We start from the raw sequence: 20,742 nt of genomic DNA on the forward strand, positions 1-20,742 counted from the left end.
GTAGACTGTACAAGTACATGGACCCAGTCCCTTGTGGATCTGAAAATCATGGCCTGAATTAGGACAGAGATTACTATTATGAGGTTCTTGGCCAGAAATGAAACCCCTTTTTCACTTTTTCAAGTTTGACTAACTTGGACAGTGAGGGGTCGAACTGTTAAAAGATGGTGCTAGCTGAGCTGAGAGGAAATGTGAGGACCAGTCTGAATAAGTGATTTCGAAGTGTGGATCACAAGTACATAGATGACAGTTTCCATTGGAATCGTTTTTAATATTTAAATACAAAAAGTGAGCACTTACTTTGTTTTCTTTTTTAGACAGACACACAGGTCTCTCATAGCCAAAATGGGCAGAGGAAATGAGCTCCTGCTTTGTCCTCCACAGTCCCCATCCTATGGTTGAAACTGCTGCCCGGCCCTCCCTCCTTTCCGACATAGAAATTCACAGTGGCTGCTTTACACTATGGCTGTAACGCATAATGTATTTCATATCGTGTGCATGTCCCTTCCCAACATCTCCATGCTTAAAAACAAAAATGGTCATGGGGATATCCTTCCCAGTGGCGTCAGTTCCTATGCCACAATGGGACAGTGAGATCTTCTGGTCATGAGGGATTTAGTGAAAGGGGTGGGATGGCCAGAGCTGGAGTAACCGTCTGCACTGCTGCATTCTGGTATCGGAGTGAGAACAGAAGAAATGGGACAACGTGGAGGGCACAGTTGCAAGTTGGGAGTCTCTGTGAGACACTGGGGAGAATTCTCCCCACCAGGTTTAGATAGATCAATGTGCCAAAGTTTAAAAAAAAAAAAAAATCCAAATAATCAGCAGTTCAAACACTATTGAATTTTCAAACTTGTCCCATCAAGACAAGTCTAGCAGTAGCAATCTAGATCTTTCCAGGAAGTGAAGGTAGAGCTCCTGGCATTCCTCCTGAGAGCCCTGTGTTAGGCCCTAGAAGTATCTGAAAAAGAAAAGGAAGGGTATAAGGCATCATACAAGCCTAGGGATCACATTTCCACCATAACGGACAGGGCAGACAAGGTCTACAACACACCAGTGAACACAGTGTGGTTCGTAAAAGAGCAGGGGCTGGATCCCAATCTCAACCCAGAACTGCTGGTCTACCCAGGGCCTGGGCTCACCTGCCGCTGCTGCAGTTGTTGCTGTTGCTCCATTTGCAACTTCTCCGTCTCAAAAACAACAGGAAGAACCAGGATCATGAAGGAAGTGGTCCCAATCCACAAGGCTGCCCTGGAAAACCTGCAGAGGCAGTGTGAGCATGATAGCCAGACACAAAACCAGATTGCTTCACCAAGGAACCAGCAACCAAAGCTCTCACACTCCCATGTTTTTGATAGGCATGTTCCACCCAACCCTTGCACCATACTCCTACCAGAAACAAGACCGGCAGTTCTGCTGGCTGTTTATCTAATGCCAGCAGTACTAAGATTCTGTGTTCTTACAAAGCTACTTATACAGCACAGTAATTACCTCACATGATGTGAAACGATCCTCCCAACGACCCTGTCCCATAGGAATTACCACTTTAAGGAAAGGAAATTGAGACCAAGAAAGGTTAAGGTCCCCACCAGCCCAAGGTCACTCCGATCTAAGTGGCAGGCTGGCCTCCAACTCCCGCCTCCTACTCTGAAAGCCCACGCTCGTTCAGTCACCCCAGAAACACCCCAACGTCTTTGCCCTCGTCCCTTACCTGTACATTTTCTGAGCCACAAAGAGGGAGAGATCAAAAGTGGCTCCAGCCGCGGACCGGACCCTCTCTGGGAACATCTCCGTCAGACCCCACAGTCTCTCCGATAGGGTCTCATCTAGCTGTGGTGGAGGCGGCGCGGGTCTTCACCGAAGCAATAGCAACCACCCCGTGTGGATAGGGTATCCCGCCCCGACCCACTGGGGGCCCTAACCCCGCCTCCCGGAGAAGACACCTCCCCTCCGACCTCTCCCGGCTCCGCGACGCGCCTTCGTCCGAATCCCGCAGCACGCGGAGCTCACACCCCCGGGCGGGCCGCTGCCCGCCCGTAACCTCGCACCCCGCCCCACACCACAGGGCCCCAGTACCTCCTCGTCGTCTTCCTCCTCCAACTCCTCCTCAGTCTTCTCGGAATCGCCTTTCGGAAGCAATTCGTCCGGGGACAGGGGCGCCCCGGGACCGCCAGCGGCGGCGGCGGCGGCCATGGCTGCAGGGGAACACCGGAAGCGGAAAAGAGGAGGCAAGTGCAGAGGCCCTGGCGGACAGAGGTACTCTTCCGGGAGCCGAAGGCTGAAGCGCTGTGGAAGAGCGACGCCTCCTGGCCGGCGGACTTCGGCTTTCCGCCAAGTCAGAAACACCTGGGAAGTTTTGTCCAAGTATAGAGTCGTGGTGCTTCCGCGGTAATTCTCTTCCGTTTAGGGTGGGCCCAGAAACCCTCATTTTAATAAGGTCCCACGGGTTACCCTGAGACAAACACTAATGCAGTCTCATTTCCCGGAGGTGTGTGTTATCTGGTAGGTGTGTTACCTGGTAGGTAGACACTTGGAGGTTTATTGGTCTTTTGGTGAAACGTTGAGTGAACAGTAGCAAAGTACTAAGACAAAAGCAAGAATTGGCACTTAAATACTTGAGTACCAGACCTTGTGTGTGTGTATGTACTCATTTAATCGTCACAGCAACCCACTGAGGTAAGTACTATCATCCCTGGCTTAGAAATGAGTAAGCTGAGGCACAGTAAAGGGGTGCGCGGCAAGTCCTTCTGGAGGATAGATTTCTAGAAGTAAGTTTGCTGGCCAAAACGTATGAACATTTAGTACTTTGCCAGATATTAGATAATTGCCCTCGAAATCATATACTTTTCCCACACTGTTCCCAGCATTAGGTATTATCCATATTTTAATTTTTTGGCTTGCTGGATTAAATGCTTTTTATAATGTGCCACCACGCGTTTTTTTGTGTTTTGTTTTTTTGTTGTTGTTTTTTGAGAGCGCGCGCCCACAAGCAGGGGTAGGGACAGAGGGAGGAGGACAAGCAGACTCTCCCGATGTTCAAGGAGCTGGATTGGGGGCTTGACCCCAGGACCCTGAGATTGTGACCTGAGCAGAAGGCAGGCACTTAACTGACTGAGCCACCCAGGTGCCCCTCACACAAGTTCTTAATACAAGGGTGATCTGATAAACACTTCGGCCAGCTGACCATGGAATCAGAGACTCCTGGGACTGAACAGTCCAGGTCTCTATCTGATGCAGGACCATGTCCTTCGTTCTGTGCTTAGGTAACAAGGGGCAGGCATGTTTGCACTTCCTTCAACAGTCCTTGGTCCTTTACAGCTCCTAACAGGGCAGCACTGACTATAGAAGGTTTTTATGTCCAAAAGGGTGAGTTCAAAACCTGGCAAAACCAATCTATGCTGTGGATTAGTGGTTCCCTTTGAATACCTCGGAGGGGCTAATATTTGGTAAGGGGCAAGAGAGTGGCTTCCAGGGTGCTGGTAAAGTTCTGTATCTTGACCTGGGTGGTATTTACCTGGGTATGTTCATTTTGGACACTCTAGCAGGCTGTACACTTACGAATTATGTCTTTTTGCATTTGTTAAAAGCATTTATGTTGGCTTGCACTGTATAAATGCCAGGACAGCTTAAGAGCCCAGTACCAATGGCTTTCAGTTCTTTTGTGGGCTCTTTTAGGAAATGCTGGAAGACCAGCACTCTTGAAGGGAGAGAAAGCAATCTATTTTTTTTTCTTTTTTTAAGTAGGTTCCACACCCAGCCTGGGGCTTGAATTCATGACCCTGGGATCAAGAATTGCATGCTCTACCAAGTGAGCCAGCCAGGTGCCCCTAGAGAAGGCAATCATCTGTGGAAGCTACAGGCATTAATGCCTTCAAATTGAAAGTCACAATACTAATGTGGGGAAGTTTTGGGAAAACTTTAACCAAGTAATTTTGTTTGTATTCACAAGAGCAATACATGATCTAAAAAGACACATGCGGGGGCACCTGGGTGGCTCAGTGGGTTAAAGCCTCTGCCTTCGGCTCAAGTCATGGTCCCAGGGTCCTGGGATCGAGCCCTGCATGGGGCTCTCTGCTCAGCGGGGAGCCTGCTTCCTCCCCTCTCTCTCTGCCTGCCTCTCTGCCTACTTGTGATCTCTGTCTGTCAAATAAATAAATAAAATTAAAAAAAAAACTTTCAATAATTCTGTCACTGCAGAGGGATAAGAAAAAAGGGAACCTTGCAGAAAAGGCTTTGGAGAGATGTGATGGTCTAGAAAAGGCAGAGTGAGAAGGGAGGCCAGAGGCCAGGACCCTACAAAATCAGACATTTGAAGGTCTGTGAGTACGTAGTGGTAATCATAGACTGTAGACAGGTGGTTGCCAGGGGCTGGGGAGGGGAAACCAATATGTATATCCAAAAAAGTAACAGGGCAGCTAAAGCAGCTGAGAACCTGCTTGTTCTCAGAATGCTGTCTACCACCATGTATCCAGAATTTTCCTGCTTGACACCATGATAGCCAACTGTTAATTTAGTTGTTTTGCAGAAACACAAGGTTTCATCCAGAAGCCAACTGGAACCAGTCAGGATACTGACCGCCCCTTAGAGTCCAACATAATGCAGTTAACCCTCCCTTCGTATCTTCCTTGATCTGTTTTTTGGGTCATCTAACTCCTCTCCCTTTTACTCAGACCCTTTCCACTCGCTTTTTAAAAAATCCCTGGCTCTCCTGCTTCAGGGAGGTGAATTTGAGGCTTGTTTTCCCAGCTCTCATTTGGGAGCAAGAATAAACCCTTGCCTTGTTGTACCCTCGAGCCCTCAGTGATCAACTTTACTGTGTGTCGGACACTTGAACTTGGGTTCAGTTACAAAATGGGGAGTAACTGTTTGATGGGTAGAGTTTCAGCTTTACAAGATGAAGCGTCTGGAGATGGATGGTGGAGGGGTGGGGGCACAACGTTATGAATGTATTCAGTACCACTGCACTAATTAAAAATGGTGAAGATGATAAATGTTCTGTGTATGTTGCCACGATAGAAAAAATTTTAAATTAAAAACAAGTAGAAAATCCTAACTAAAAAAAAAAAAAAAAAAAAAAAGACAGTGGGGAAGGGGAGCCTCAAGGGGTTCAAGGAGGAGGTGCTGGAGAGGAAGAAGGGAAATCGGGGGAGTCGCTTTACTGAAGGTTTGGAGGAGAAATGCAGGGAAGACATAAGGCAAGAATGAACCCGGCCAGGGGGCCTGTGGGAGGGTAAGGAGTCAAGCACCGGGAACAAGTGAGTGTGGATGCCCCACGCAGACACACAGCTGACTTTGACATTTGGATGGAGATGGGGTGTTCTGGAACCCCAGCCTCTGGCTCCTCTCCGACCCCATCCCTCAAGTCCACGATTCCGCCTTTCCTTTTCTGTCCTATCAGAATTCACAATTGGTGATATAGCAATTCTTTTTTTTTAAGATTTTATTCATTTATTTGACAGATAGAGATCACAAGTAGGCAGAGAGGCAGGCAGAGAGAGGGGGAGGAAGCAGGCTCCCCACGGAACAGAGAGCCCGATGTGGGGCTCGATCCCAGGACCCTGAGATCATGACCTGAGCCAAAGGCAGAGGCTTTAACCCACTGAGCCACCCAGGCGCCCCAGTGATAATAGCAATTCTTTTTTTTTTTTTTTTAAGATTTTTTATTTATTTATTTGACAGAGAGAAATCACAAGTAGATGGAGAGGCAGGCAGAGAGAGAGGGAAGCAGGCTCCCCGCTGAGCAGAGAGCCCGATGCGGGACTCGATCCCAGGACCCTGAGATCACGACCTGAGCCGAAGGCAGCGGCTTAACCCACTGAGCCACCCAGGTGCCCGATAATAGCAATTCTTAACGTGGGTCAGTGGGCAGGCACAGATCCCTTCAAGAATCGTAGAGAAGCTGTAAGTCTCTCCCATAAAAACACATGTATTAGCCTGCATCTGCACAATTATGCGGGTAGATCCCCTTTCGCCTGTAGGACCTTAAGGACTCCCTCCGATAGCCTCTAATCCTGTGTGCTTCCTGACACCCCCGAGTTCTCGTGCAGCATCCCCAGTAACTGCTCCCCAACCTGACATGCAGTGCGGAAATTCACAAAACTGTTGTATTATCTATAAGGTCTAGTAAATGGCACTATGTATTTGGGTGGCCCCTGGGCAGCAGATCTGGTTCATAAAGTCTAATTTTAACCAGAATCTTAAGGATGTATGTGACTAGAAAGGGAAGAACTTGAAAGTAGATAGCATGGACAGGGGGACGACAGACACAAAGGCTGGGGTCGTGAGATGTGACCACCTTCCTTTCTTTCTCACATCCATCACCCAACACAAACTGATTGGTGGGGGCGCCTGTGTGGCTCAATTGGTTAAGCCTCTGCTCTGGTGGTGATCACAGGGTCCTGGGATCGAGCCCCACATGGGGCTCCCTGCCCTGCGGGGACTGTGCTTCTTTCTCTCCCTCTACCTGGCGCTCCCCCTGCTTGTGCTCTTTGTGTCAAATAAATAAATAAAATCTTAAAACACACACATTGATTGGGACACCTGCGTGGTTCTCAGTTGAACGCCTGGTTCTTAACTTCAGCTCAAGTCCTGATCTCAAGGCTTTAAGATCGAGCCCCCACGTCGGGTTCTGCGCTCAGCAGGGAGTCTGTTGGAGGTTCTCTCTCCTCTCCCTCTGCCCCTCAGCTGTACACTCTCTAAAATAAACAAATCATTACAAAAAATTGATCGTAGCACCACTCCCCTGTTCAAACTCAGCAACAGCTTATTGCCCTTCTCACTCAAAATTAAAGTCCTTCTTCACTGCAGAACTGTCCCACATAACGGCTCCAGTCCTGTCTGGTGGCAGGGAGACTCGGGGACCCACATCTTTGTGACAACCGAACCCGCCCCTCCTGATTCCCAGGGCCCCACCCCTTCCAGCTGTGTCACCTCGAGGGGCCTTGTTTCTTCCTCTAAAACCAAGGGCTGGTAACAAACCAGAATCCCAGGAGATCCAGCAACAGGTGTCTGGCCTCCGAGGGCACTCAGTAGATGGTCGCCACTGATGCCGGGCCAGGACGAAGCCAGCCTTCCCCTGCTGCAATCAGTGGGAGCGCTGACATCCTGCTTACATTGGTATCGTCCCATTTCTTCTGAGTTATTCTCTCCTCGGTCAGAAAGTGAGCTTGTGGGCTGGAGCGTCTAGCCATCTCTCCCAGAGCTGGCCCATGAGGCCGTTCCCCACCAGCCCTTCCCTTTCACCAGGAGCGGCGAGTCATGGCACAGGCTCTCACACTTCTCTGCCCTATGATCCTGGACCAGTTTCTGAACCTCCTGGAATCTGGCTCCTTACCTCTGAGGACACCTGCGTCCAGTCCCCCACTCACAGGGCTGAGCTGGGGGACACTACAGTAGGAGGGCGAGGTGCTGAGGTCCGTCCCACGCAAGTCACGGGCTTTCAGAAACCGCTGCCCGTCGTAGCCGTAGCCAGGCTAGAGCTCTGGGCTCTGCCCCCATCTCAGTGCCCTCTCCCTTAGCTTTGGGAGCTGGGCTCCGCTCCCTCTTACTCATTCCCTCCTCCAGCCAAAGCATCTCGGCTCACATGGACCTAGGCACAAATTCCCTCTCTAGGAATGCGAACTCCCCCCACACCAACCACGACAGACCCCCCACATCAGCCACTCCACGACTCCACTGGGTCCCTGCCAGGTCTGAGCTAGCCCCCAATCTCTGACAGACTGATGAGGGGAACAGAAGGCAAGCTGAGGACAAAGCAGAAGCTGACACCCCACAAACCGTTCCCCCATGGGCTGTATGTGACAGTCCTCAGGCACCCCTGGCTGCCCCAAATGAAAAACAAATCGTTACCCTGTAGAGATCACAGTCCTGCAAGACCTGAGCCTCCTCAGTTTACAAAATGTCCTCGTGATTGACAAGGAAGGAGCTTTCTTATCAACAGTCTAACTTGCAGAGAACTGTAACTCAGTTCTTGACGTCCTGACATCATCTTCCCCTCCCTACAACTGAGGGAGGCTGAGGCAGAGGGAAATGTAAATGAAGCTAAATTTCTTCTAAACCTAAAGCTCACTGGCCAGGATGTGTGATGGCAGGAGTGGGATATTCCTCCAGGAAGCACCCAACTATCTCACGGTTAATGCCTCGCCAAAAGGAAAAACCACCTTAACTTGACCATAGCAAAGCCTCTGGGATCCTGCGTGTCTTCTTTAACACAGGAAAGTTCTTTCAAACCCTCCCTTTTTCCTTACATCCCCCAACCCCGTAGTATATAATCAGCCGCCCCTCACAACCCTGGGCAGCAGCTCTTTTCTGCCCACGGGTCCTGTCCCCGTGCTTTAATAAAATCACCTTTCTGCACCAGAGATGTCCTAAGAATTCTTTCTTGGTCATCGGCTCTGGCCCTCACGTCTATTCTAAAACTTCATCAGGACTGCAAAGGAATTTGGGCAGCAAGACGGTTTCTGTTCCCGGTAGCTTCGGCGGATGCTCAGAAAGCTGGAATGCTTTTCCTGCCAGGGTGACATTTCCCCACCACTTTAACTTTTTAAAACTGTGTCTCTGGACAGCCAACGAGACGCTTAGACTCCAGGCTCCACTGACTACTTCAAGACCTGCTGCTTTCATTTCTCAGTCACTTTGGCCACAGACAGATGATATACCATCATTTAATTGTGAGAAAGTACACAGGAAAGTAGCACAAAAACAGAGTTTTCGTGGAAGCCTGGGGCTCGCCACCAAGAAGCTGAAGCCAGATGAGGGGTGGATTTGGAGAATAAATATTCCTTAAGGGATCCCCAGGGAGGTGGTGCAGAGCCAGGAGGGCTGTTCATCCAAGGGCCCCAACACAGGACTCTAGAACTGCTGGCGCCACGTCCTAGATACCAGCATCAAGGGTGAGGCAATGAACTTCAGCTGCTGCGGCCAGCAGCCTCTGTCCAGTGAGGCCGAGCCTGGGAAGGTGCGTACGAACGTGAAGTCACCACTGGACAGCACCCCAGGGCTTGTTCCGGCCCACCGCCCTGGCCTGGGGTCCCGGTTTCCACCAGCACGTGGTACCTTCCTGCTGCCAACCCAAGGGGGCCAGGGCCTGCTGGATCTATTATATGACCCTCTCTCCCAGGACCTAATCCCCTAGTTAGGCTACAAAAGACCCTCAGCCACATCCCACTCCTCTGGTCGGTGGGCTTCTCCCTTTTCTCCTGATGAAGGCCTTCACGGGCTTCATTTCCTCCTACGGCTGACGCTTTTCAGCTCCTCCAGCTCCTTCTCCATGAGGTGGGACTCGGCGGTGGTCTCAGACAGCTGCAACGAAGCAGGAGGCGGTAATAGACTAGCGCCCTCTGGGCTGTGCCATGACTCCAAGGTGCCCCGTGCCCTGGAGAAAGGCCCCCCTGGCCTCTCTCTACCCTGCCCCCCCCCACCAAGGGAACCCCTTGGGGAACCCCGAGGGTCTCCAGTACACAAAGAACAGCCCTGACCCTCCCTCCCAACATTGTGGTCACGCGTTCACTGCCTTAAAGACAGCGGGCCTCGGGAGACGATAAAGGCAGACCATGGGCCCTCCTAAGGCTAAAGAATTAGGGGTCTGAGTGGTTTCTGAGCCGTAGCTCACATAATGGTGATTAGGGGGAAAATGCCTGAAAAAGGGTGCCACTTTCCTCATTCGGGTCTTTCTACATACTTGGGGTGGAGGCTACTCAGGACATGGACAGAAACTTTACTCTGAAGCAGAAGACAGCTTACTGCCGGGCCGTGGGGGGCAGAAGGGACGATACTCCTGAGCACTTCTCTAGGCCAAGTGCTTTACTTGGGTTATTAACTCAGTACGAGGCCACTCCTCTTCTGGTGCCTGTTTCACCCATGAAGACACTAAGCTGCGACACACAGAGCCGTGAAGGAATTTGCTGAAGTCACAAAGCCCATGGTGCGGTTGCGCAAGGACCGTGGCGGGCTGGCTCCAGAAGGCAGGACAGCTCTGCCGCGACCCGGACCCATCTCACCCGCACCCCAAGGCCCAGGAGCCTGTGGAGCTTCCGCAGCCACAGGAAACCGAGACCCGCACAGAGTGTGCTCCTTGGCAAGTCTGGGCCCGCTCGATAGGGGCCCCCCTCCAAGCCACGGGCAGACTGTGCTTCCTGGAACGCCTGCATCCCACCCTCCGTTCCTCCCTTTATCCACATTCAGTTCAAGTATCCCACCCTCCGACACGCTCCTGACTCGCAGAACGGCTTGCTCTGTCCCCTGCGCTGACGCTGATGCCCGGCCCGACGCAGACTCCAACTGCTCTCTCCCGCAAGGAGAGTACGAGGCGTCGCTTGCCATCGCCCCCCTCACCATGTCCAGCAGGATGTCCACCTTTAGCCGCAAGAGATTGTTCTCTTCCTCCAACTGCTGGTTCCGCCTGCGGAGGCGCTGGGCCTCCCTCCTGTCCACACCGCCGCTGATCCCCGTCTCTGGCGGAAGGACAGAACGGGCAGTTACACGGGGGCTCTGTTTCCACGGTCTTGGTGGACACCACGGCGGATCAGCCCACCTGCTATCCACTGTCCGTTTTCAAACTTCAGGCTTTGCCCGGCCAGGTTCATAGTGGGGGTGCCGTAGTCGAGGCCCAGCTCCACCTCCCGGGTTGACCGATCCAGCTGTGGACGAGACATCGCCCGGGGGTTCAAGAAGCACATGGACTCCAGTCCCTGCGCCTCTCCTGCTAACAGCGTGACCCTGGCAACTCATTTCTTTTCTCTAATCATCACTGGGCACATTTCATAACTTTTGTTCAAAGTCAGAAAATCAAATAAGGTACAACAAAAACTTTTAATCTTAGAAGAAGGAATCTTCCACTTTATTATACATGTTTCCCAGAAAAACTGTAAGCCGAAATCTGAATTATTTGACATCTGCTGGGCACTTCACAGTTTAAGAAATCCTACTATAATTTTTTAAAAAAGATTTTATTTGTTTATTTGAATGAGAAGGGAGAAGGTCAGAGGAAGAGGCAGACTCCTGGCAGAGCTGGGAGCCCGATGTGGGACTCGATCCCAGGACTCCGGGACCATGACCTGAATCAAAGGCAGTTGCTTAATCAACTGAGCCACGCAGGAACCCCCTACAATCAATTTTTAATAGAGCAGAAAATCCTTTTTAGAGGTAATAAGCCCCTACATTATTCCTTGTTTACCATGGAGCTCTACAGGTCACAGAACAGGCATGAAATGGGGGCGCCTGGGTGGCTCAGTCGTTAAGCGTCTGCCTTCAGCTCAGGTCATGATCCCAGCCAGGGTCCTGGGATCAAGCCCCACATCAGGCTCCTTGCTCAGCGGGAAGCCTGCTTCTCCCACTCCCACTCCCCCTGCTTGTGTTCCCTCTCTTGCTGGGTCTCTGTCAAGTAAATAAATAAAATCTTAAAAAAAAAAAAAAGAAAAGAAAAAAGAAAAGGCGTGAAATGCTAACACCCGATCTGCAGTCGAGCTGGTCCGTAATGTAGTTTTCAGAGTTTCTACCACTCACTCAGCAGCCCTGGGGTTGTGGGACCAGGCCTGGGCATTTCGGGGTACATGCGACCAGCCCTGCACTCCAGAAGCTGCATCTAGAGCTTCGACACACCCCTAAGCACCACTAATGATGGCAAAACATCGTCCTTCAAGGGGCGCCTGGGTGGCTCAGTGGGTTAAGCCGCTGCCTTCGGCTCAGGTCATGATCTCAGGGTCCTAGGATCGAGTCCCGCATCGGGCTCTCTGCTCAACGGGGAGCCTGCTTCCCTCTCTCTCTCTCTGCCTGCCTCTCCAACTACTTGTGATTTCTCTCTGTCAAATAAATAAATAAAATCTTAAAAAAAAAACAAAAAAAAACATCGTCCTTCAAGAATGAATTTGATTCTCAGACACAATTAAAATCAATTCCTGGCCAGGTTTTGGGAATAAAGTGAAAGCAAGTTGGATAATACCATTTGGGGACAAAAATCATCCTGAGAACGACTGTTTTACTAGGTTCTTGAACATGCTCTGATGATGATTTCCAAACAGGAGTTTAAAATGGTTTTTTTTTGGGAGGGGGTACGTGGGTGGTTCAGTCAGTTAAGCGTCTGCCTTCGGCTCAGGTCGTTGATCCCAGGGTCCTGGGATCAAGCCCCACATCGGGCTCCCTGCTCAGCAGGGAGGCTGCTTCTCCCTCTCCCTCCCCGACTGCTTGTGTCCTCTCTCTCTCTCACTCTCTCACTCGCTTGCTCTTGTTTCTGTTCTCAAATAAATAAATAAATAAATAACAAAATAAAACCTTCTTAAAAATGTGTTTTTTTAAACTCGTAACTCCAAGGCTCGCACACTCTTCTGACTGAGCCAGACAGGTACCCCAGGAGTTAAAAATATTTTTAGCAATGGCAATAATACAAATTAGAAGGATGTCTTCCTTACAAGGAAGCCTGCTGGGGCTTCTGCAGCCGCAAGAAACCAGGACCCACGCAGAGTGTGCTCCTGGGCAAGTCTGGGCCCGCTCGATATGGGGCCCCCTCCAAGCTGTGGAACGCCTGCATCCCACCCTCCGTTGCCACTGGAGGACCACACCCTCCGTCAGCCACCAGGCCTGATGCTCCAGTCCCTGCATGCTGGGATGGGCCTCAGTGGTGATACTCACGTTATGCAGGTTGGAGAGAGACGCGGACTTCCGAGGGGGCGTCTTCTTGGGACTGAACGTGTTCCCAAAGAGAGGCATCTTGGGCCTGATGAAGGAAAGGTCGGTGCTCTCTTCTACTGTTAGAAAAAGTCACAGAGACAAACAGATGGGTCAATGACCTTATGCCACCATCCTCTGATCACGGAAACATACATCTTTCCACGTGGCTCTCAGCCCTCCTGGGGAGGGCGCCCATGTTGAGAGCTTGCTAGAACAACGCTCCGTGCAGCCCTTGTGTGAAACTCCTCAACTCACAAGCACCCCGTGTTTATTATTCTTCTTGTAATCCCCCACTGAAGAGAGGAGGTCTAGAAAGACTAAAGTCCTAAGTGGGCATGAGCATTTCAGTGCAGACCTGTGGGGGTCTACAGTTTTGTCACCATGGACAAGGGCCTAACTTGCCTGTTTGGAGTTTTGTCACACAAGGTGACATCACCAGATTTATAATCTAGAGCAGGGAACGCAGTCCTGCTTGTTCCTGGATGCTGGGGACAATCACACATGGGGCAAGAGCCCCTGCACAGACTCTATCTTAAAAAAACGAAGCTCTAGGGGTGCCTGGGTGGCTCAGTCGCTTAAGTGGCTGCCTTCGGCTCAGGTCATGACTCCAGGGTCTTGGGATCGAGCCCATACTGGGCTCCCTGCTCAGCGGGGAGCCCGGTTGTCCCTCTCCAGCTCCCCCGTGCTTGCGTTTCCTCTCTCCATCAGAATAAATAAAATCTTAAAAAGAGAGAGAGAGAGAAATGAAGCTCTATACTTCCAGAGAGAGAATGGTGCCCCTCACTCAGTCCGAGGTCAGAAGGTCTCCTTTCTGTGTGGCCGGTGAGGTGTCCAGCTGAAGGAGGAGGCCCACCATGTGGCAGCGCTGACAACGGCCACCATGTGCTTTTAGCCCATCGCAACCTACTGCCATTCATGCTGGCCCAGTGAAGTCGATTTACCGACACTGCCCATTTGGGGGGTGGGGAGGTGGGGTAGATATTTTCGTATATTTATGTGTAACACAGGAAAGTATACAGATAGTAAATGTATGGCTTCATGAATTTTTACTCCACACACACACACACAAACACACACGCACACACATGCACGCACACCCTCCAGACCAAGATACAGAACATTTCATCACCCTCAAGCCTTGCCCAGCAGCCCTGTATCCATGGATTCGTGCAGGATGTCTTCTGTGTCTGGTTTCTTCCCACTCAGTATCATGTGTGTGAGACTTGTCTATGTTCTGTGTAGCTACACTTTGCTCACTCACATTGCAGTAAAATAGTTGACTGAGTAAGCAGACATTTGGAACTGTTTTCAGTTCTTGTCAATTAGAAACACGACTGCGGAGAACAGGCGCGGACATGAACTTCTGTACGTGTCAGTACGCTTCTCTGACTCTACTCCCGGGGGTGGAACTGTGAAGCTGTCAAACCTTCATATATTCAGCTCTAGCAGGACACTGCTAAATGGTTTTCCAAAGCGGTTGAGACAACTTCTATGTCCTGCCAACAGTGAACAAATTTTTGAACTTTGGGCATTTCCTATCTTTTTCATTTTATTTACTCTGGTAGGTATGTAGTTATAATGATTGAGTGCTTAAACTGTTCAATTACATTGAGTACCTTTTCATATATCCATCAGATGTTTGGATAACCTCGTTTTGTGACATAGTTGTTCAAGTCTTTTGCCACTTTTTTATTTTTTAAGATTTTATTTATTTATTTGTCAGAGAGAGTGCAGACAGAGTGGCAGAAAGACAGCGAGAGACGCAGGCTCCCTGCTGAGCCAATGTGGGACTCGATCCCAGGACACTGGGATCATGACCTGAGCTGAAGGAAGCCGCCCAACCAACTGAGCCACCCATGAGTCTCTTGCCACATTTTTTTTAAAAAGATTTTGTTTATTTGACAGACAGAGATCACAAGTGGGCAGAGAGGCAGGCGGTGTGGGGGGGTAGATTTTGCCACTTTTCTATTGGATTTTCCATCATTTTCTTACTGATTTGTAAGGGCTCTTTATTTATGCTGAATATATGTCCTCTGTTGTAGAGAGAGAATACTGAAAATATTTTCTCCCCATCTGTGACTTGTCTTCTTGCTTTCTTATTGGTTTCTTTTTGATTAAAGAAGTCCTTAATTTTAATGGAATCTATCAATTTTATTTAATGATTAGTGTTTTGTATCCTATTTTTGTATTTGTATCCTATTTGTATCCTAATAAGCAATTTTGCCTACTCCAAGGTCATATTTTCATATATATAACCCTTTGCAAATTTTATTGTTTTAGCTTTCACATTTAGGACTATGATTCATCTGTAATTAACCTCTGTGTAAGGTGTGAGACAGAGGTCAAGGTTCATTTCTTCCCAGATATTACCCTATTTTAATTTATAATACAAGTAGTGGGGACACCTGGGTGGCTCAGTGGGTTAAGGCCTCTGCCTTCGGCTTAGGTCAGGATCTTGGGGGTCCTGGGATCGAGCCCGCATCGGGCTCTCTGCTCAGCGGGAAGTCTGTTTCCCTCTCTCTCTCTGCCTGCCTCTGCCTACTTGTGATCTCTGTCTGTCAAATAAATAAATAAAATCTTAAAACAAAAATACACAAGTCGTTTAAAAAGATCCTTCCAAGAAACTGCAGAGTGAAGATAATCATAACAAAAGCACAATGAACAGAAGGAAACAGAGCTCTCAATTTTCCTACTCCTACGTATAAAATCTTTTCCCACCACATTCTGAGACAAAAGCAGTAATGAATTAATTGGGTGCCTGGGGGGCTCAGTTAGTTAAGCATCTGCCTTTGCCTCAGGTCATGATCTCAGGGTCCTAGGATCAAGCCTGACACCAGACTCCCTGCTCAGCGGGGAGTCTTGCTTCTCCCTCTCCCTTTGCTCCTCCCCCTGTGTTTTTTCTCTCTCAAACAAACAACACACACACCACCCCCCACCCCACCCCGGCAAAAAAACACACAGTAAGGAATTAATCACATCTGACAAGAAGCTGGCCAAAAAAAGGAGAGAACTTCTCAAGACCAGTTGAAACAAGGTTTATATCAACTATCATTAAAAAGATAACTCACTGTACGAATCCATCAGTTAGGAAGACATGCACTCTATGAGAACGTGACGAAAAACCATGCTATTTTCAGTGATGTAAAAATTAATGTCACTAAGATTAAAGATGAAAGTCTAGAAGCTTGTTTGGAGGTTTTACAATAATACAGACGTTCATGTCCGTATGATTTATAAATAAATAAAAATAAAGATATTTGGAGCAGGTGTACTCATGAAAGTTTCATTGGTAGGTGTGTATTTTTAATTAAAAACAACAGTAGAGTGGCTCAGTTGTTAAGCGTCTACCTTCAGCTTAGGTCATGATCCCAGGGTCCTGGGATGGGGGCCCCGCATCGTGTTCCCTGCTCAGCGGGAAGCCTGCTTCTCCCTCTCCCACTCCCCTTGCTTGTGTTCCCTCTCTTGCTGACTCTCTGTCAAATAAATAAATAAAATCTTTAAAAACAAACAAACCAGCAGTAGATTCACAACCTAGGGGATGGCATTTGGGCCAACACAACACAAGGGCTTGGACAGAGAAGAATGCTTCCAGCATGGGGGCAGATGGGACAGCGCTGGGGACCAGGATGCTGAGGGAGACTGAAGCTGCACTACCATGTCATCCAAAACAGTGGAAGGCTCTGGCCTCGTTCTGCTGGACAAAAGTAAAAGGGTGGGAGAGGGAAAGACGATCTGATGACTGTAGAGGGCAGAACAGGAATGGAAAGGGCCTATCTGGGAAGAAAGAGTTTAACTGCCAAAAAGAAAAGAGTGCAGTAACACAAACTAGTATCACTTTCCGCAGAGCCACCATGGGTTGGGCCAGATGCTGAGCACACTGCAGCAACCCTATTAGGTAGGTATTTTCTTTTTCTTTTCTTTTCTTTTTTTTAAAAGATTTTACTTATTTAGGGCGCCTGGGTAGCTCAGTAGGTTAAGCCTCTGCCTTCGGCTCAGGGATTTTATTTATTTATTTGAAAGAGAGAGAGATCACAAGTAGGCAGAGAGGCAGGCAGAGAGAGAGGAGAATCCCTTCTAATCATTAATTAGCAGAATCTCAGCTCTCTGCTGAGCAGAGAGCCTAATGTGGAACCTGATCCCACACCCTGAAACCATGATCTGAGCTGATCCCACATCCTGAGACCATGATCCGAGCTGAAGGCAGAGGCTTTAACCCACTGAGCCACACAGGTATTTTCTACCCATATCAGGGATGAAAAGACTAGACTAGGGCATGGACAAGTTAGCCAGTTTTCCCCAAGGTCCACAGTCATGGTCAGTCGGCTAAAGGTATATATTGCCCTTGTATAAATAACTAGTGGGGTTCATCATAAAAGCATTTTCATTCACCATACTGGCAAAACTTAAAAGATAAGTAATATCCAATGCCAGTGAGGGTGTGGAGAGAAAGACACTTTCGTTTTCTTTAGGTGGAAACAAGATGTTATAATTTCCCAGTCAGGCAAAACGTAGCAAAATTTTAAATGTGCACACTTTTTGGCTGTCAGATCTTCTAAAAATGTATCCTCCAAAAAGAATTGGACATATACACACATATGTTCCCTGCTGTTGGTAACAGTGAAAAATAAAAAACAATCCAAAATGTCTGCCAATGGTTGGTATAGGCAAATACATTGTAGCACATTCTTCCAATGGAATGCAACAGGACAAGTAAAAACACTGAGGCAGCTTTATATGAACTGACCTGGAAAGACTTCCAACGCACTCTAAACATTAAGAAAGCAAGATGCAGAACAATGTATATAAAGCCAGGAGAAGACAGAAAGAAAAAAAAAAGGGAAGAATATATGTACATTAAAAAAATAGAAAAAAAATTTGGAAAGATACACCAAACTCTTCACTGTTTGGAGGGAGGTAGGATGGCTGGCTTTAGTGAAATCGTCATTTTAAAGGTAAAAGGTGGTCAAGTGGTAGAAATTTTATATGTTACAATATCAAATTATATTATGTAATATATTAAATGATATATATTATATTAAATCATATTAAATTAAAGAAATATACTTCTGAGGGTGCTTGGGTGGCTCAGTCGGTTAATCAGCTGCCTTCAGATCTTCATGATCTTGGGGTCCTGGGATCAAGCCCTAAGTCGGGCTCCCTGCTGAGTGGGGAGTCTGCTTCTCCCTCTCCCCTTTCCCTACTCTTGTTCTCTCTCTCTCTCTCTCAAATAAATAATTAAATCTTTTTTAAAAACTAAACAAAAGAGGGATGCCTGGGTGGCTGAGTTGGTTAAGCCACTGCCTTCGTCTCAGGTCATGAACCCAGGGTCCTGGGATCGAGTCCCGCATCGGGCTCCAAGCTCAGCAGGGACCTTGCTTCTTTCTCTCTGCCTCTGCCTGCTTGTGCTCTCTCTCTCTCTCTCTCTCTCTCTCTCTGACAAATAAATAAATAAAACCTTTTAAAAAAAGAAATATACTTCTGGATTTAATAAATTACAATGATGTTCATTATGAAAAAAAAAAAACAAAACAAATGAACAAAAAACCAACTAAAAAGCAGCCCCTAACCTTCCAAACACCTGGAGACGTCTGAAGAAGGAAAAATACTTGGCCAGGTCATTCTTGGAAAGCCTGCCACTGTGCTAAGAGTACTAGGCCTGAGCATATCACTTGGACACAACAGACCAAGTTCCAGGTCTGGCTCTGCCCCTCAGTTGCATCCTAAACCTTGGCCAAGTTACTTTCTCTCCCAAGGTTTTAACAGGGGCACTTCCCTCGTGACCTCATTCTCATAACCCTTAAGCAGAGAACTATCATGAATATATTTCAGATGAGGAAAAGAAAGTGTCTGGACCAAATGCCTTTTAAGTCATAACCAATAATCCACAAACAACTTTGGCTGAGACCCTAAGATCTGGAACACAAGTGTGGACCCTGAGGTCCCAGCTGAGCTGAGCCCCTTGGCACAAGGTAGCGCTCTCTCTAGTGAAACTCCCTAGAGTTGAGGGGGCTCAACTCTAAGTGAAGTTGGTTCCCATCATGGCTCTGCTGCTCAGCCCCACTGGGACACACCCCCTCCCCAGCTTAATGCTCTCTGGGCCTCAGCCTTATTTGTAAACAGGGATAGCAACAATACTCACTTACATGTAGTTCTAGTGTTTATAAAAAGCCGGGGCATCTGATGTTCACAACAACCCTGAGAAATAGATCGAGGTAAGTATGCCTCAGGAAACAGACAACTGAGTGTGAAAGAAGTAACTCGTCCCCATCACAGGGTGGGAAGGTGGTGCAACTGGGCTTCAAATAAGGTCTACTCCTCTGAGTTCATGAAAATCACTTCATCGCTGTGCAATGCTTTACAGTTTGCAATGGGCCATAAAACACATTATCTTTTTAAAATCTAACAAGAAGGGAGGGATTCTCAAAGAATTCAGAGCTAGCCAAGTACGTGCCACACTGATACTCTGCCTCCCCGAGCCGCTGGGCTCAACTAACGGTAGAGAACAAACGTGCGCCCGCACGCACTCTCATCCTCTTCGCAGCCGATCTGCGGTGAGGAATTACCAACCCAGTTTATAATTGAGGAAACCCACTTCGAGGAGGGCGACGATCCGCCTGGGGCGAACCCAGCCTCCGCCCTCTGTCCCGCGCCCTCCGGCCGCTCCAGCGGCTGAGAAGCCCTGGGTCCCTGGACAACGCCCGGGCGTCCCACCCCCTCCTCGGGCTCTGGGGCGACGCGGTGCTCAAACCTAAGCGCGTCCCATAAGGCCAGATCCACAGACACACCAATACTTGCCGGAAACCGCGTGCAGGGGTCCGCGTCACCCGCCGCGACCACGACTCTGGCGTTGCTCCGCCCCCCCCCCGCGGATGTGCGCACGCGCATCCCCGCCCAGGACTTTACCATCGCGGGCGGTGGGGGCGACCGGCGCGGTGTGGTGCACAAGGGGGCCCTACGCGAGGCACCAGAAACGCTTGAGGATTGCGCTAGGAATATTAAAGAGACTCTGGAGGGTATGTCTCCTGGAGCCACTGACATTCCCCGTGCTATAGACTGGGAAGAGGAACTACACTCTCCCCACAAACCCATTGGTCTGGTCTCCCCCGCCCCCCACCCCGAGCCGTCACCGTGGTAACGGCGTCCCGCGGACGCCGCCGAGGCTCACCAAGGTTCCATTGTTGTGGCAAAGGTGGAAGTGGTGACCGCGCCTGGCGTTGCCTTGAGAACGCCAGGACTCACAGTGGCAAAATGGGCCTCTCCCCGACGCCCCTCTTCCTCCTCACCACAAAGCAAAGGGCACCCCTTCCTGGTGGATGTGGGGGCAACAGGTGTCGGATGTCCCATCCAGAACTTTGCGGGGTCCGCTGAACGACCCGTGGCGGAACCGGCCCCAAGTTCGTCAGATTCCGCCGATGTCTTCAGGTAAGACGTAAAGACAGACGGTGACCCGCCCTGCCCTCTTCCGCAGACTGCCACCTCCCCACGTCCCGGCACTGATCTGCTTTTACAAGCAGGGGAAACTGGGGTCCAGGGACCACTTCAAGGTGACACAGTGAACAAGGGCAGAGAACTGAGCGAGGATCAACGCCAGATCTCCTAAAGTCCCAACAGTGTGTATTATTGGTTCCATTTGAAAAATTAAACTAAGAGCCATTCAGGGGATGTTTATTGGGTACGTAGTACGTGAGTGCACCGGGTCATCCATCCAATGAGGACCAGATCCCATGGGTCTCTAGCTGCAAGTCCACTTTTCTTCCAGCTGCACTTCAGTGCATTGAAAAGGGAGAGTTCTATGTCCTAGAATCAAACTGCATGGTCTAACCCATCACTATCCAATGGAAACATACGGGGGCCACATATGTCACTTAGAATTTTCTAGTAGCCATATTTTAAAGAGTTAAAAAAAAATCAGGTTATATTAATTTGAGTCTTTAACTCATGTGCCCCAAATATTATTATTTCAACATATAGTCAATATTAACATATAATTATTTCAACATATAATCAACTGCTTCAGTTTGTAAGTTTAACTTAATTAAAATTAAAATTTCTATTCTTCAGTCACACTAATCAGATTTC

At 48.9% G+C, this 20,742-nt stretch overlaps 2 protein-coding genes across 8 annotated transcripts; both read right to left on the reverse strand.

Moving 5' to 3' along the window:
* Positions 1-250: 250 nt before the first annotated feature.
* TOMM22 (translocase of outer mitochondrial membrane 22) lies at positions 251-2,251 on the reverse strand. Its single transcript, XM_082740111.1, has 4 exons — positions 2,077-2,251; positions 1,712-1,830; positions 1,143-1,260; positions 251-961 (listed from the first exon to the last, which is right to left on the reverse strand). Exons 1-4 carry the CDS (start codon positions 2,191-2,193, stop codon positions 887-889), a joined length of 429 nt encoding a protein of 142 aa, XP_082596237.1. The 5' UTR covers positions 2,194-2,251; the 3' UTR covers positions 251-886.
* Positions 2,252-8,647: 6,396 nt separating this feature from the next.
* Positions 8,648-19,551, reverse strand: CBY1 (chibby 1, beta catenin antagonist). 7 transcript variants are annotated; one of them, XM_082740112.1, is made up of 6 exons: positions 19,412-19,476; positions 18,807-18,858; positions 12,625-12,740; positions 10,532-10,637; positions 10,333-10,451; positions 8,648-9,300 (listed from the first exon to the last, which is right to left on the reverse strand). In XM_082740112.1, exons 2-6 carry the CDS (start codon positions 18,838-18,840, stop codon positions 9,220-9,222), a joined length of 456 nt encoding a protein of 151 aa, XP_082596238.1. In that variant the 5' UTR covers positions 18,841-18,858; positions 19,412-19,476; the 3' UTR covers positions 8,648-9,219. The 7 variants fall into 7 exon arrangements, with proteins under 7 accessions (XP_082596238.1, XP_082596239.1, XP_082596240.1 ...); XM_082740113.1 differs by lacking the exon at positions 18,807-18,858 and having other exon boundaries at positions 12,625-12,737; positions 19,459-19,551; XM_082740114.1 differs by lacking the exon at positions 18,807-18,858 and having other exon boundaries at positions 19,459-19,546.
* Positions 19,552-20,742: the final 1,191 nt, after the last annotated feature.

The sequence above is a fragment of the Mustela nivalis genome (assembly GCF_964662115.1).
Source record: "Mustela nivalis genome assembly, chromosome: 7".
NCBI classification, from domain to species: Eukaryota; Metazoa; Chordata; class Mammalia; order Carnivora; family Mustelidae; genus Mustela; species Mustela nivalis.

Coding starts and splice junctions, on each gene's coding strand:
- CBY1 (XM_082740112.1), bottom strand. CDS start 18,840: ATGCCCCGGCTTTTTATAAACACTAGAACTACAT. Junction 10,638..12,624: donor CTCTCTCCAACCTGCATAAC/GTGAGTATCACC, acceptor TCTCGTCCACAG/CTGGATCGGTCAACCCGGGA. Junction 10,452..10,531: donor AAACGGACAGTGGATAGCAG/GTGGGCTGATCC, acceptor TCCTTCCGCCAG/AGACGGGGATCAGCGGCGGT.
- TOMM22 (XM_082740111.1), bottom strand. CDS start 2,193: ATGGCCGCCGCCGCCGCCGCTGGCGGTCCCGGGGCGCCCCTGTCCCCG. Junction 1,261..1,711: donor GTGGCTCAGAAAATGTACAG/GTAAGGGACGAG, acceptor CTGCCTCTGCAG/GTTTTCCAGGGCAGCCTTGT. Junction 962..1,142: donor AACAACTGCAGCAGCGGCAG/GTGAGCCCAGGC, acceptor TTTCTTTTTCAG/ATACTTCTAGGGCCTAACAC.